We start from the raw sequence: 13783 nt of genomic DNA on the forward strand, positions 1-13783 counted from the left end.
CCAGTCTATGAAATCCAACCCCCTAAGTTTTATCTCTTGTTATATGTTGATCTTGTTGGGACTGATGCAGTGTTTTTTTGGGGGGTGCAAGATGGGTGATTTGGGGATTTGTTTGCAAATTCAAGGAAGGAGTGTAGAGGTTAGAAGAGCTGGGTTAAGCTTGAATCTTTCTGTCCCAGGACACAAGGGATGCAAGAATACTCACTGGCAGCTCAGGAAACCACACGTGGTGAACGGGAGGCAAAATCCGCACGGCTCGTCAGCCGCCTGTTTATACAGCTGCAGCCGGCCGGTGATGTCAGTGCGGAGTGCCGGCCAGCACAAATAAAAATGGCGGCACATGCTGCGTAGCCTAGAGAGAGAGAGAGGAGACAGCACTCAAGGTCCCTGCAGCTAAGGCAAGCAGGTACATCGGTCCAGAAGGGGAGAAACGCCTGGGACGAGTGTGTGAAGAGAGAAGAAGACCGTTCAGATGACGCTGCAGATGAGGCTGTGGAGGGACGCCAGGATCGCCCTGTAAGGACTGCAGAGGGAATCCCTGCGATCAGTCCCAGGAGTGAGAGACTGCATGGGATCCCAGAGAGGTGCAACCAAGAAAAGCATCATCGCTGGACCAAGAGGTGCCTGGGAATAGGCAGGGGACTGAGTGCCTAGGCATAAGGCAGCCAGTGCCCCGGTAAAGTGTGGGGGAGCAGTTAAAGGGGCAGTACGCCCAGTTTTTGTGTTGGAGCTTCCTTTTGGTTTTTTGGGGGTTTGTTTCTCGCCGAGCTCCAGGGGACACGTGAGGGCCGTAGACCCGCACTGTAGGCCTAGACAGTGTTAGGGAAGGGCCCGAGTGGGATCCGGGCAAGAGTCCAGGGTACGAAACGACGACCAGCTCGACACTGCTATACAGGAGGCGTGAGGCCAGGGTGTAGGGGTGGCGGAGCCTCGAGAGTGACCGCCAAGAGGAACCTCACGGCCAATGAGCGCGCACAACGAAGGACCCCAGACACTGAGGTCATCAAGTCGTGGCAGGCGAGAACGGGATCAGGGAGTCGGGAGGAAACCACCAGCTCAGGCAAAGGCGCAAACACAGGAGGTGTGTAACATCAATCACCCGTGCAAAGGCGGCTTGAGAACAACTAGTTGAGTCCTGGCAGCAACACTTTCTTCTGTTGCAGGGGTGTCCAACCTTTTTGAATGTGGGGCCAGATCATGAACTTTTTATCACCCAGTGGGCCAGCAAGTCATATTCAAAGACCTCACAGGAAGTGGTATCACATCAGGAAGTGATGTCACATGACTTTTGACACCAATGAAGTTGCAGGAAGTGACAATGAAATGGGTCTAACCAGTTCAAAACTCTCCCTCTATAGCATCCACCTCTGCCACTGTTTGGGACAGGATACTGAGCTAGATGGACCATGGGGCTGACCAAGCATGGCACTTTTTATGCTCTTATGTTCAGAAGCTCTTATGTTCTTTGGCTGAGCTTCCAAACTATGGCTGAGATTTGCAAAAAGGAGTAGATTGGCACGTTACAAAGTTGTCATAAAAGAATTGGAGCCCTCTAAATCCCATTCATTTTAATAGAGGTTGGCCTTTTGACTAAGCTTTGAAATCTCAGCCCAAGGTGCCAACCAAATAAATCAAAATATATTTTGCATTTCTATGCAGTGTATCTATGTGGGGCTCTCCAAGCATTTTACAAACATTAAAAGAACCTCTGGATGGGATGGACCCAGCTGGGTCAGCACCGGCCAGGAAAAGCGGCATGCAGCTGAAGCTGGCTTCCCACATGCTACTGGGGATGGGAGGAGCCTGGCCGGGTCTGCACCTGCCAGTAGAAGCGGCGGCGGAGCCGTGTGCTGCTCGGAACAGGATGAGCCCAGCCGGAGCAGCAGGAGCTCAGCTGCATTTTCCTCCTGCCTGCACCGGTCAGTCCCGTGCGGCACACGGCTCTGCCACCGCTTCTGCTGGCTGGTGCCAACATAGCTGGGCTCCTCCCATCCCCAGCAGCACGTGGGAATCCAGCTTCAGCTGCGTGCTGCTCTGGATGGGACAGACCCACCCGGCTCAGCACCAGCCAGCAGAAGCGGCAGCAGAGCCGTGTGCTGCTCAGGACTGACCAGCGCAGGTAGGGGGAAAGTGCAGCTGAGCCCCTGCTGCTCTGGCTGGGCTCATCCTGTCCCGAGCGGCACACAGCTACTCCTCTTTCCACATGCACCGCGTCAGCAACGTCAAGCTGACGCGGTGTGTGTGGGAACCTTGTCCCTTCCCCAGCCCTTCAGCAGCCAGTAGGAAACTGCTGAGGGGTTGGGGGAGGGACAAGGGGTGGGAATGAAAGTAAACTGTTTGCTTTCGTTTCCCATCGCAGCACCGTGGGTCTCAGAAAATGGCTTGGTGGGCCATGGGCCCTATGTTGGACAAGGCTGTTCTACTGCTTCTGTTTCTGAGCGAACCATTTGGCAACCACACTGTGAAGGAGAGAGGAAAGGGTGTTTGGTGGCAATGCTTTCAGGCCTGCTTACTGCCTTTTGCTGACAAGACCATTATAAACTCTTGGAAGGGACCAATAAAACTCTTCACCAAATCTATCCTGCCATCCAACCCCCCACAAACTGCTATTTTAGATGCTCTCCTAAAAACAATGGCTTCCAAACTGAAACCCTGTGAAGAAGACCTCTCTCCATCACATAGATAAGGTTACCACATGTCCTGGTTTGGACCAAACAGTCCCAGATTTCGCAGGCTGATCCCACCCGTTGAGGAAAATTAAAACGAGAGTTCCAGGCATGAGATGCAGTCTGGCAGGGAGGCAGAGCAGTATAGTATGCCAGAGAGCTCCACCACCCTGCCAGACTGCTCCCACAACCCTGCCCACCGGCCTCTGCCACTGCCTGCACCAGTGCAGAGTGCAGACTTGGGAGGGTGGGGGTAGAGGGGCAGATTCCCTTATGGTCACCCTACATATAGATAGACTAATGATGAACCTTGTGGTAGATGTTTGCCATGGTTTGTGCATCTTGGAACAAGTCAGGGCTCTTGTCTGTATGATGCCATGTAACTATTGAGCACTTATGAGCAGGGTCCTTCCATTAAAAAAGTAGAAGATAAAATGGAAAAAATAGGGGGGACAGATCCTAAGACTCTTATTCTGGCCCTGTCCAGGGGGGCTCCTTGACACAGACGAGCAGTTGTTGGCCTAGTGCTAGGAGTCCCCTGGCAGAGTCTAAGTGGAAGCCAGGCTCAAATGCAGTCCCTATGCCTCATAGTAAAATGGGTAAAGGAGTAGTAGGAGAGGCACAGCTCATGAAGGGATGTGATGTAGGATAGGGGTACTCCTGTAGCCTGCAAGTACAGGGGGTATGCCATCTCTTGAGATGGTGGAGCTCTGCATCCCCATCACTGCAAATCTGTGCTGACATGGCACAACCTTGCCCCCTGTCCATAGCAGGGGAGCTCGTTCACTGCACTAGAGCACTGGAGTGTAGCCAAGAGTGAGCCCAGCACGTAGTTTGCTGGGGGTGCTCTCTCTCTCTACCCAGCAAGAGCAGGCTGGGGTCAGTGAGGCGGCTGCATTCACTCTTTTAACTTCCCTTGTTTAATGAAAAGGTTCTAGCTAAATTTTTTGCTCAGTGTTTATTATTATTTCCTTGATTTTAAAGGGGGGTTGGAAGCAATTTGATAAATGGATGGAAAAGTTGGCGAGTGGTGCTTGAGCTTCTGTAAGTTTCTCTCTATCCCTGTCCGTGGCTGAAAGGCTCGCTATTTTTAACTTTCTAGAACTCTTGGTGAACTGCAGGAGCCATTCCTGTGCCTCCTACTGGAACAACACTCCCAAGCGGATGGGTTTCCTCAGTGCAAAGTGGGCAGGAAACATTAGAATGCTAATTCTTCCTTCCAGACTGCTACCATACCAACGTGCAGGCATTTAAAGGATGGACTGAGGCTGCTGTTTGGTTATATGTTTTGCAATGTTGGACGGTATCATACTCAGCAAGGAGGCCTGCTGATTTCAGTGAGGCTGCCTATTGAGTAAGGAGGCAGTGCGGTCTGAGCACTGGATTGGGAATCAGGAAATCTGTATTCTATTCCCAACTCTGTCACTGATTTATTAGAAGCATCTTTCTTTTTCCCCACCCTGCCCTTTTTCTGACTATTTGGATTGCCAGCTCTTGGTCTGGCTGACAAATAATTTATATTGTAACACTTCAGAACTGTAGTCACAGACCAAAAACTCATTGTGCTAGGCACTGTACAAATGAAAAATGAAAAGATAGTCTTTGTCCCAAGGAGCTCAGCATGTACCTGATTTTGATCTCAGTTCGGCCTCCTAAGTGTTCCTATAATGCAAAAAAGGAACACTCGCTATGAGTGAAGATGCTTGAATTGGGTTCTTAAAAAAGGAATGAACTTGTCAAAGGGTGGAGATTTGTATATCAAGATATTTCATACCAGTACCTTTAGTAAAGTGTAGGGGACAGAATAATGTTTCACTTTTTTATTTATAGATTTGATCTAAGAATGTTTCGAGGCCAAGCCATAATTTCTCAGTCATGGACAGCTACATCTAAATATAGGGGGCTAGTTTCTGTTCTCACATAGGCCAGGGCAAACCCAGAGTGACTTCAGTATAATTTCTCTGGAGTTATACCAACTTGACTAAGGACAGCAACCAGTGTCCTTTTATGTACTTTTGATTAAGTGAGCCACAGTTGAATCCTTGGCAATTGGCATGAGCACAGACTGTGTGGGTGCAGACCCAGGACTCACTGACTCCTATGTCATATTTAGAATCAACTTGGGGACTTTGGAGAGAGGAAATAAGCCCACTGCCGCCAGCCCTTTTTCCGTGCAGAGAACAGCTTAAATCTGAATCCTGCACCTGGGGTCATGGAGGCTCCAGCCCTGGTGCTGTTTAGTGTTTGTCTTTCATGAGAACTAAGATTTTAAACATTTAAAATTTTAAAAAGTAAAGGATCAAGAAAGGGAAGGGCAGCGGCTTAGGGTGCCTCTACGTGACTGCAGAGGCTGCACCGACATGCTGTAATTACAGCACTTTGGCAGAGTCAATCAAATCTGCTGGAGTGTGGTAATTACTGTACTCTGGCAGTCTCCCACGTCCTGTGTATCAGTGTGCCCATGCTTCAAAATGGTGGCAGGGGCACTTTAACTAAAGCTCATTGAACAATCTTTAGTTCAAGCGCCCCATGACCATTTTGAAGCAGAGCCGTTCTAATTAAAGCCCAGAGCATGTGTAAACGTTTCCTTAGCTTCTTCTACTGCTTCCCAGCATCACAGAGGTCAGAACAGCCAACACCAGCAGGCTTTCTCCCTTCCCTTCTTTCTCAGAATCCTCCAGTATCCCCTGGGGAGTCCCTTTTTGACTCTCAGTAATGCCACCATGAAACAGAAGTGGAAAAAAAAGTCTCCTTAATTCCCTGCAATACAGCATTCCTTCCAGGATAATTTGTCTGGAGAAAATATCAGAAATACAGAGCTGGGTGGCTAGCCTAGGATTCTGAATTTGCTTCTGAAACATCTCACCAGGTTTAGATACTACTTTCCCATAGGAAACCTTAAAAAGATTTGACCTCTTGGACTGCAACCCGCGCTGTCTGCTTGCCCTCTGCAGCTTGCAAATAATTACATTTCCAAACCATTTTTGATTTGCTGATCTCTTCCGACATAAATGCATAAGTTATGAAGCGTGAGGTTAAAGAGGACTCAAGCTGGCAAGGAAGTGAAGGGAGAATATCCCCCTGGTAGGAGAGAGGTGATGAGTGAGTTAGATTGTGCCTTCCTGTGTCGAAAATAAAGCCAGTTGAATTCTTTATTACAGATAGTTTATTCTACAAATTTAGAACTTTTTTATGCCTGAAGCCAAGATTCTGATTTTTTTCAAAATGTATTCTATAATTTGAATAATTTTACATGAATATTTGAGCTCTTCTCTGGACTGTGTAGATTCTTCCTAGTACATATTAAGATCAAATCATCCCTAACCTATTCCTTCAGTAAGCTAAATAGATTTTTATTATTCTGAAGCCTGTCTCTGTATGGCAGGTTTTACAGCCCTCAAATCAATCTGTGGAGCTCTTTACAGAACCTCTAACAATCTTATTAAAGTATAGACACCAGACTTAGATACTGTATTTCAGTAAGGGTTTCCTTAATGCTGTATGCAAAGGTAATGTCCCTTCCTTGCTCCTTGCCATGTTTATGCTTAGTCCACGTAGCCCCAAGCATCACACACAGAGTTAGTGTAGAGTGGTCTTCACTATGGCACCCGAGTCTCTCTCTTTTAGACAATGCACTCCTCCATCCTGAAAATGTGGCCCTGTTCTCTGTTCCTAGATGAGTGACCTTGTATTTGATCGGATTAAAAGACATGTAGTATATATATTCTCCTAAAACTATAGGAGTTTACATGCCTTATATTTTTAATCATATTTAAAGTAACTGCAGGCACTCTCATTTTAATTCTTTTTTTAATCCTACTGATCTCTTGGCCTCGCTGATATTTTGTCAGTTAGTTCCACTGTTCAGTGGTACACTGTGTAAAATAAATTATTTTATTTTATGGCTTTTATATTTGCTGCATTTTAATTCCACTGAATATCCCCTTAGTCACCCTCTGTATGAAGTGAAGATAAGTGTCTTGTACACACCTTTTCTCTATACAATGGCAGTTCCATTCTTTCTGATCTCTCTCCATATGGAAAACTTTCTGTCCTTTCCATCATTTTTGCCACCCATTGCTGAACATCTGCAATTCAGAAGGATCTCGACAGATTGGAAAGTTGGGCTAGAACTGACAGGATGAAGTTCAACACAGATAAATGCAAGGTGCAGGATGAAGTTCAACACAGATAAATGCAAGGTGCAGGATGAAGTTCAACACAGATAAATGCAAGGTGCTACACCTCAGGAGAAATAACCAGAAACACAAATACAAAATTGGGAACACCTGAATGGATGGCAGCTCTCTGGAAAAGGACTTGGGAGGCTTGGTAGACCACAGACTCAATACGAAGCAGGAGTGTGATGCAGCTGTACAAAAAGCAACTGCAGTTTTGGGCTGCATTAGAAGCATTAAGTACAAGACACAGGAGGTGATAGTGCCTCTCTACTTGGCACTGGGTTAGGCCTCATCTGGAGTACTGTGTGCAGTTCTCCAGATTGTAAAAAGTACTAGGAGAAGTTAGAAAGAGTCCAGAAACCAGCTAGAAAGATAATGAGGGGCTTGGAAAGCAAGTCATATAAGGTGAGGCTGAAGGAGGTAGGCAAGTTCAGCTTGTGGAAAAGGCACTTAAGAGGGTACATGATGGCAGTCTTCAAATACTTGAAGGGCTGCCAGAAAGAAGAGGGAAAGCACCTTTTCTCTCTTGCTGCAGAAAGGAGGATGCCAACTAGTGGCTTGAAGTTGCAGCAAAATACATTCGGATGGGACATCCGGAAAAACTTCTTCACTGTGAGAATAGTGAGACAGTGGAATAAGTGGAATAAACTGCCTAGGGAAGTTGTGGACTCTTCATCGCTGGAGGTGTTCAAGAAGAGTTTGGACAGCCACTGGTCGGGATGATCTAGGCCAGCGGTTCCCAAACTGCGGGTCACAACCCCAAATGGGGTCACAGTATCAGTGGATGAGTTCACGATAAATGTGCCCCTTGAGATTTCTGCACCCACAGCAGGCTGTGGAGCTCCAACCAAGGTGGACCAGCTCTGAGTGGGAGTCCCCTCTGTGGCCCAGCAGTTATTTTAAGACAATTCAGGGGTTTTTTCAGCAGAAAAAATGGGGTGACCTCTCCCCTCAGCAGCAGCAAACTCCAGCTGCTGCTCCTGCGCTGCTGTCCACTGCTGCTTGACAATATGTTTTGCAGAATGCTAAATTTTTGCATCACTCATTCACACATCCTCCTATGCCACTGCCACTGCTCTCCTGCCCAGGCTGAAGCCAGATGGTTACAGAAAAAGAAGGTGCAGGGACGGAAGGGTGAGGTACCCCCTGCTCCATTCTAGTGCCCCCTCCCACCACCTTTAGGCAGTGCCCAGGGCTTATGTCTCTCACCCATCCATCCCAAAGCTACTGCATATTCAGTATTAGTTTTTAAAATATCTTTTGATGAGGGACTGTTAGGCTCTGGAAGTTTCAGGTAGATATTAGATAGTATTGCACAACCCCATTTGCTCTTCATAAATGCTCCCTCTCAAATGGCAGCATGAGAAACCTCAGACTGATGGCAGTGCCATTTCTCAGAAGTTGAGCCCACTGCTCCCTAAAGCCACCATGCTTGAAAATCATTTTTTAGGACTGGGGGTGGAGCATGAACTAAAACTGAATTTTTTAAATCTTTCCCTTGTTCTGCCAGTAAGGTAATGAAGTTGTACTGTTCGAAGGCTCCAAGCCCAGCAGGAGATTGTGCGAGGCAGGCTACACTTCTTTCAGTCACCTGTTCCATTAAACAAATGCTACCACTGACGTATGGAGAAAATCTTAGCCCTGAGGATGTATCTTCGGCCAAATTCTTTAAACAAACAAACAAACGTCAGTGTCTACATGTGTAAAATCCCATTCCAGTAACCTAAGAGGAAACAAAATGGCCACATCCTCAGCTCATCTAATTTGGGGGAGCTTGACTGAAATCCGTGGAGCTCCATTGAGGCAGGAGCCAGGAATCTGGCTTCAATAATTTATTGGTTTAATGCTTCTTGCCCTTCCAGATGGCCCATTAAATGATACTGCCACCACATATCCAAACAGCATCCAACCATGGAGAATGATGAGGGTATTTGGGAAGCAATAAGGAAGATAAATCAACAGAAGCCAGTTCATTATGCACTCTGAGTAGAACACACTTGCTAGTTGCATTTGTCCTGTAGTAAGATGGATGGAAGCTCCCCAACTCTCCTAATTATGTACACTCCTAGGATTGCCTGCAATGTGACTAGACATGACGTGCTACTATGCAGGCAGTCCTGAAAGCCTGGTGAAGACTTGGAATAAATAGTCATGGAATAAAAAAAGAAATGGTGTGAATGGCTTCCCAACCCCAGGTAACTGTGAGACAGAGCAGCCCACAAACTGGTCAGCCCAAAGTGTGCAAATCAGACCAAAGCATTTTCCTGTCCTGCTCCACCCTGCATAGAAACTCCCACTTCTCTTGGTGCCATTCACAGATTGAGTCCAACACACTTCTCCGTAGGCTGGCAGTCCCCAGAAGCTAACATGTCCAATGCAATTTAGATTTAGCAAGCTGCAGACGAAAGCATACTGGAAAGGCAAGCATACAGATTCACACTGCAGATGTTTCTGTCAGAGACCATGCCAAGATGCTGGTGACCAGCTGTTAATCATCAGGTGCTGATCTTGCATCCCAACACACCCCTTTCACCATGTGCACTGGTCTGGTCAACCTGGTGCCTGTGAACATGGGCTAAATTAGATATGGTATGGGGAGGGCTCACCTGGAAGCTTAAAACCCCAGCAGGTGGTCTTCAGTTGTTAACCCCTTTGTTTCCCTCAAGGCCACATACTTCCTCAACTCTACCCTTAAAATGTGTAGAGACAGAAGACGTCTCACATGCCTAACGTTGTTTTGGATCCATAGCCCAAAAATTGTCAGTGTCATGGATGCACTGGAGGAACATTCTAATACAGAGCTGTCAAACTTGTCTGGTCCCACAGGCCAAAATAGCAGAGCAGATCCATGGGCCAGATGGGTGGCACAAAGCCAGCCCCATGGGCTAGCCCACAGAACACTGCCTTCCTCACCACTGAATCCAGCCAGCACCTGCTTGGGCTGGTCTGGGACCCAGCAGGAAAAAGCCTGGCATTACGAGCACTTGGCTGCAGCAGTGTGAACAAACTGCAATGCCAGGCTTCTTCCTACAGTGCTGCCAGATCTCCAGTGTCCCAGGTCTCGCCCAGGTGCTTGGCTGCTGCTGCAGGAAGGTTACCCATCAAGGCTGTGGGCTGGATAACCCAGCTGTGTGGCCCGAATCTGGTCCGTGGGCTGTATGTTTGACACCCATGTTTTAAGGTTTCTCTGGCTCCCATGAAGGTAGGTGAGATGGGGAGGCCTTGAATGTCTTGGAGGCATTGGCCATTAGAGGATGGCTCAGGAGAGGGGGCTCCTGTGAGCAGAGGGGAAACGGAGGTCTCCGGCTGAGGGAGCTAGCTGACTGAGGGAGTTTGACCATGGGAGATTTTCACAGAAGTTTTTATGAGGGCTAGGTGCTAGTCTGAATGTATTGTAAGGATTTTGTTAGTTTTGTTTTACCATGGTCTGTTGTCAAAGCTTTTGAACACTTTTTCTTTTTTTATACTATCTGGCCTTCCTTGTAATAAACCCTTTTATTTTTCTGTTACTTTACCAAAGTGCTTGTGGTAAATTGTGATTTCTAGGCAAATTAATAAGCTGGCATAGCCATTCAGTAGAGTAGACCTGTAACCTTATAAACTCTGGGAGCACCCCAACACTCTAGAGTGTTACTATAGTCAGGTACCAAGGCTGTACAGAAACTGCTTCTAGGCATAGCCCTTGAAACCCATTGAAAGCCAGTGTCTTCCTGAAAGACCCAGACAGTTTTAAAATGAAAAAAAAAAAAGACCAACAACATTTTGGAAAAATTAATTTCAGAAAATCCTAGAATTTTGCCTCAGAATATTTAAAATTTGTTTCAAATTTTTACTTTACACTATGGGTTTTTCATTGCTATATTATTTTTACATTTGTGTTATTTTGTGTAAAGCATTTTCATTACCGTAACAAACAGGAGAGTTAATCCAATCTGTGCAAAGCAGCAACTGATACTGGATTTCAGAGAAAACAGAACAGAATGTTTCAGCCATTATACTAGGTCATACTGTGGCATGTTAGTAGATGCAACATATAGTAGGTGCTACTTCTACTATTACTGATCTGTCATGAAATAATGTAAAAATAACTAGAAAAAAGATATCATAAAACAAACTTTGATGTGAAATTCTGGAAGCCTAAAATACTATATTCATATTCAGAAATGAATCCAGAATTTCAAAAGAACAACAAGTATCAGCATTCAATGTCACTACAAACCAGGAATCCTGAGTTTTGGCCATCTCTTCTTGAAGGCACAACATAGATGGCTCATACTCAGGGAAAGCCTTATAAGCCATTGCTGATAGGCAAGCAGAATCCTAAACAAGTCAAGCTTGTCTCCCCCTGGCATTGCCATTGTACATGTAGGAGGAGGAGGACCAATACTGTGGTCTGTAGCTAAGCAAAGAGCTGAGAACTGACAGCCTATAGCTTTGTTTACTACAGCAGTTATTCAGAGTGAGTGATGCCATTGATTGTCATTCCTAAGGAGTTGACGATGAACCAAAAAACTTTCTATAGATCAAAACTTATCTCGCTGGGATCCTATGACCCCAGCTGACTTCCTGCCCTTTGGGCAGGGGGCTGGACTCGATGATCTTCCGAGGTCCCTTCCAGCCCTAATGTCTATGAATCTATGAAATCTATGAAAACTTGCCTGGATTCTAACTGCATGTGCAGTTTGCACCAATACTGCCCCCAGGATCTTGCATGGCTTGCGTGTCTTAGGTCACTGGTTTTCAAACTTTTTTCATCTGTGGATTCCTAAAAAAATTTGAATGGAGGTGTGGACCCCTTTGGAATATTTGAATGAAGGCGCAGATCCCTTTGAACTGTCAGTATAGGTATTCAAATTCTTTCGATTGATCATAGCCATCTTTTGCAGACCCCTTAAACATAGTTTGGGGACCCCCCGGGGTCTGTGGAACACAAATTGAAAACCACTGTCTTAGGTAGTAGTGAGATTTATGGCAAGTAGGACCCAAACACAAAGCACAGGTCTCGGCAGGTAACAGAAAGTGCAAGTTACTTTTTATCTAGTTGGTTAAAGACCGGATGGGCTCAATTCTGAATTCTACAGGCAGAAGTCCCACTCAGGTCTCAAGGGCTTGGGAATTTTGCCCAAAAAGGAAAGAATAAGAATTTTAAAAAAAGTTCAGAGCCTCCACCTGTGTAAATCTGGGTTGCTTTACTGAGATCCATGGAGATATACCAGTTTATACCAGCTCAGGGCATGGAGCTTCATATCTTCTTACTGAGCTGAGATCTAAACAGTTTAAGAGTTAAAAGTTTTTAAATTATTTTTTATTACAGTATCTATACATGGTTCAATTTGTGCTGATGAATAGTAAACCATTACAATTTCATACATGTATGTAGTATGAAGACTTGAATACAGAACTCTGCAAACACTTTGGCTGTTGATTCTGGGGTGCACCAAAGCCCAGGATGTCCATCATGTTGTTTGTTTTATTCACCCTCTACCACAAGCTACCATAAACAAATCTATAAAACTGCATTACAGCTGTTTTAAAATGTCCATTGGGAGTTCGGGCCCGACCATATAAGGGAAAACAGCTTTTCCCTTGACCTATATTTGACTTTTCTTTTAAAATCCACGGAGTACCATCCTGCTGCTAGCTGCTGAGTTGCCAGCATTGACATTAAAAATCAGAACAGAAGATTCTGTTACAGATTATGAGATAGAATGATGTGAATTGCACAGAGCAGGAGGACAAATGAAGGATTAGAAAAGATATTCTTCCATGATTCTGAATTTGCTTTGTGTGAGTGAGTGAGTGAGTGAGTGAGTGAGTGAGTGAGTGAGTGAGTGAGTAAAAGTAAGTTTAAGGTAAACTTTTGGTGTGACTAGTTTAAATATTTTTAGGTGGGTTAATTTTCTACTAGGAAGATAACTGCTAATTACATTGGTAGGAAGCAATCACGTTTATACGTTTTTATTCTCAGATCCTGGGAAACTTAATTTAGGAGGCACTGACAGGTTACAGATACCTAGGTGTGGCAGTAGACATGCTGCTGTTTCTATCCACAGCCCCAGTTTAAGTTTCGGAAAAGCTACTGCCCTTTAAAATAACTTAGGTTTATTTATTAGCTCAAAACTTTCCCAGGGAAAATGACAAATAAAGCCTGTGGTATTTTTCCAGGGCTTATTTTGAGATAAAAGCTATCTGGTATAAAGGGCTCTTCTGGCAGCTCTACAACAGACTATAAATCAGCACTGAGAAGTAGTGAAAGCTGTCTGATTTATGTTCAGTGCACTGAAGACTTCTTCGCTATATATTAATAATAGTTGGTAGCTTAAATGGTGCAGAGACGCAAAGTTTTTGTCCTTCAAGATGCTTTGGCAAATACAAGCAAATAGGCAAGGATGATAAGGAGACTCCTGTGCATTACACCTTCACAGACTCATTCTCTAGCTGTTGAATAATCAGATCCTTACATAAGAATTCCATGCTAGCAGTGTTGCTTCTTTTCACACATAAGGGTGCTTCCATCTTATGGAGAGAATGGGTCAGTATTATTGTTCCTATTTTACAGGTAGAAAAATTGAGTTATGAAGGGATGGCATGGCTTTCCTGGGATAAAACTGGGTGTGTGCATAACAGCAGAAGATAGAACCCTGGTTCTGGTGAGCCCAATCATCTGCACTAGCCACAAGCCCCTTCTTCCACCACAGCATTTCCTTTCTTTCATTTCCTTCCCTGGGATGCAATCTCTCCCATTTCTGTTTCTTCATGATTCTCTCTCTGTTTCACAGATTTCATAGATTTCATAGACATTAGGGCTGGAAGGGACCTCAGAAGATCATCGAGTCCAGCCCCCGCCCAAAGGGCAGGAAGTCAGCTGGGGTCATAGGTTCCCAGCAAGATAAGCATCCAATTTGCTCTTGAAGGTGTTCAATGTAGGTGCTTGAA

General features: G+C 45.4%; 1 protein-coding gene across 1 annotated transcript in view; it reads left to right on the top strand.

The window, feature by feature from the left end:
• The window catches only part of SLC8A1 (solute carrier family 8 member A1), a 171615-nt gene extending 161279 nt beyond the window's left edge, over nucleotides 1-10336 (top strand). Inside the window, exon 4 of the mRNA XM_019516176.1 lies at nucleotides 8710-10336. Within this exon, the coding sequence (XP_019371721.1) occupies nucleotides 8710-8725 (16 nt within the window). The 3' untranslated portion in view covers nucleotides 8726-10336. The remainder of the gene's footprint in view (nucleotides 1-8709) is intronic.
• The last annotated feature ends 3447 nt before the right edge of the window (nucleotides 10337-13783 follow it).

Source organism: Gavialis gangeticus, unplaced genomic scaffold, assembly GCF_001723915.1.
Source record: "Gavialis gangeticus isolate Ggan-Ray unplaced genomic scaffold, GavGan_comp1, whole genome shotgun sequence".
Taxonomy (NCBI): Eukaryota; Metazoa; Chordata; order Crocodylia; family Gavialidae; genus Gavialis; species Gavialis gangeticus.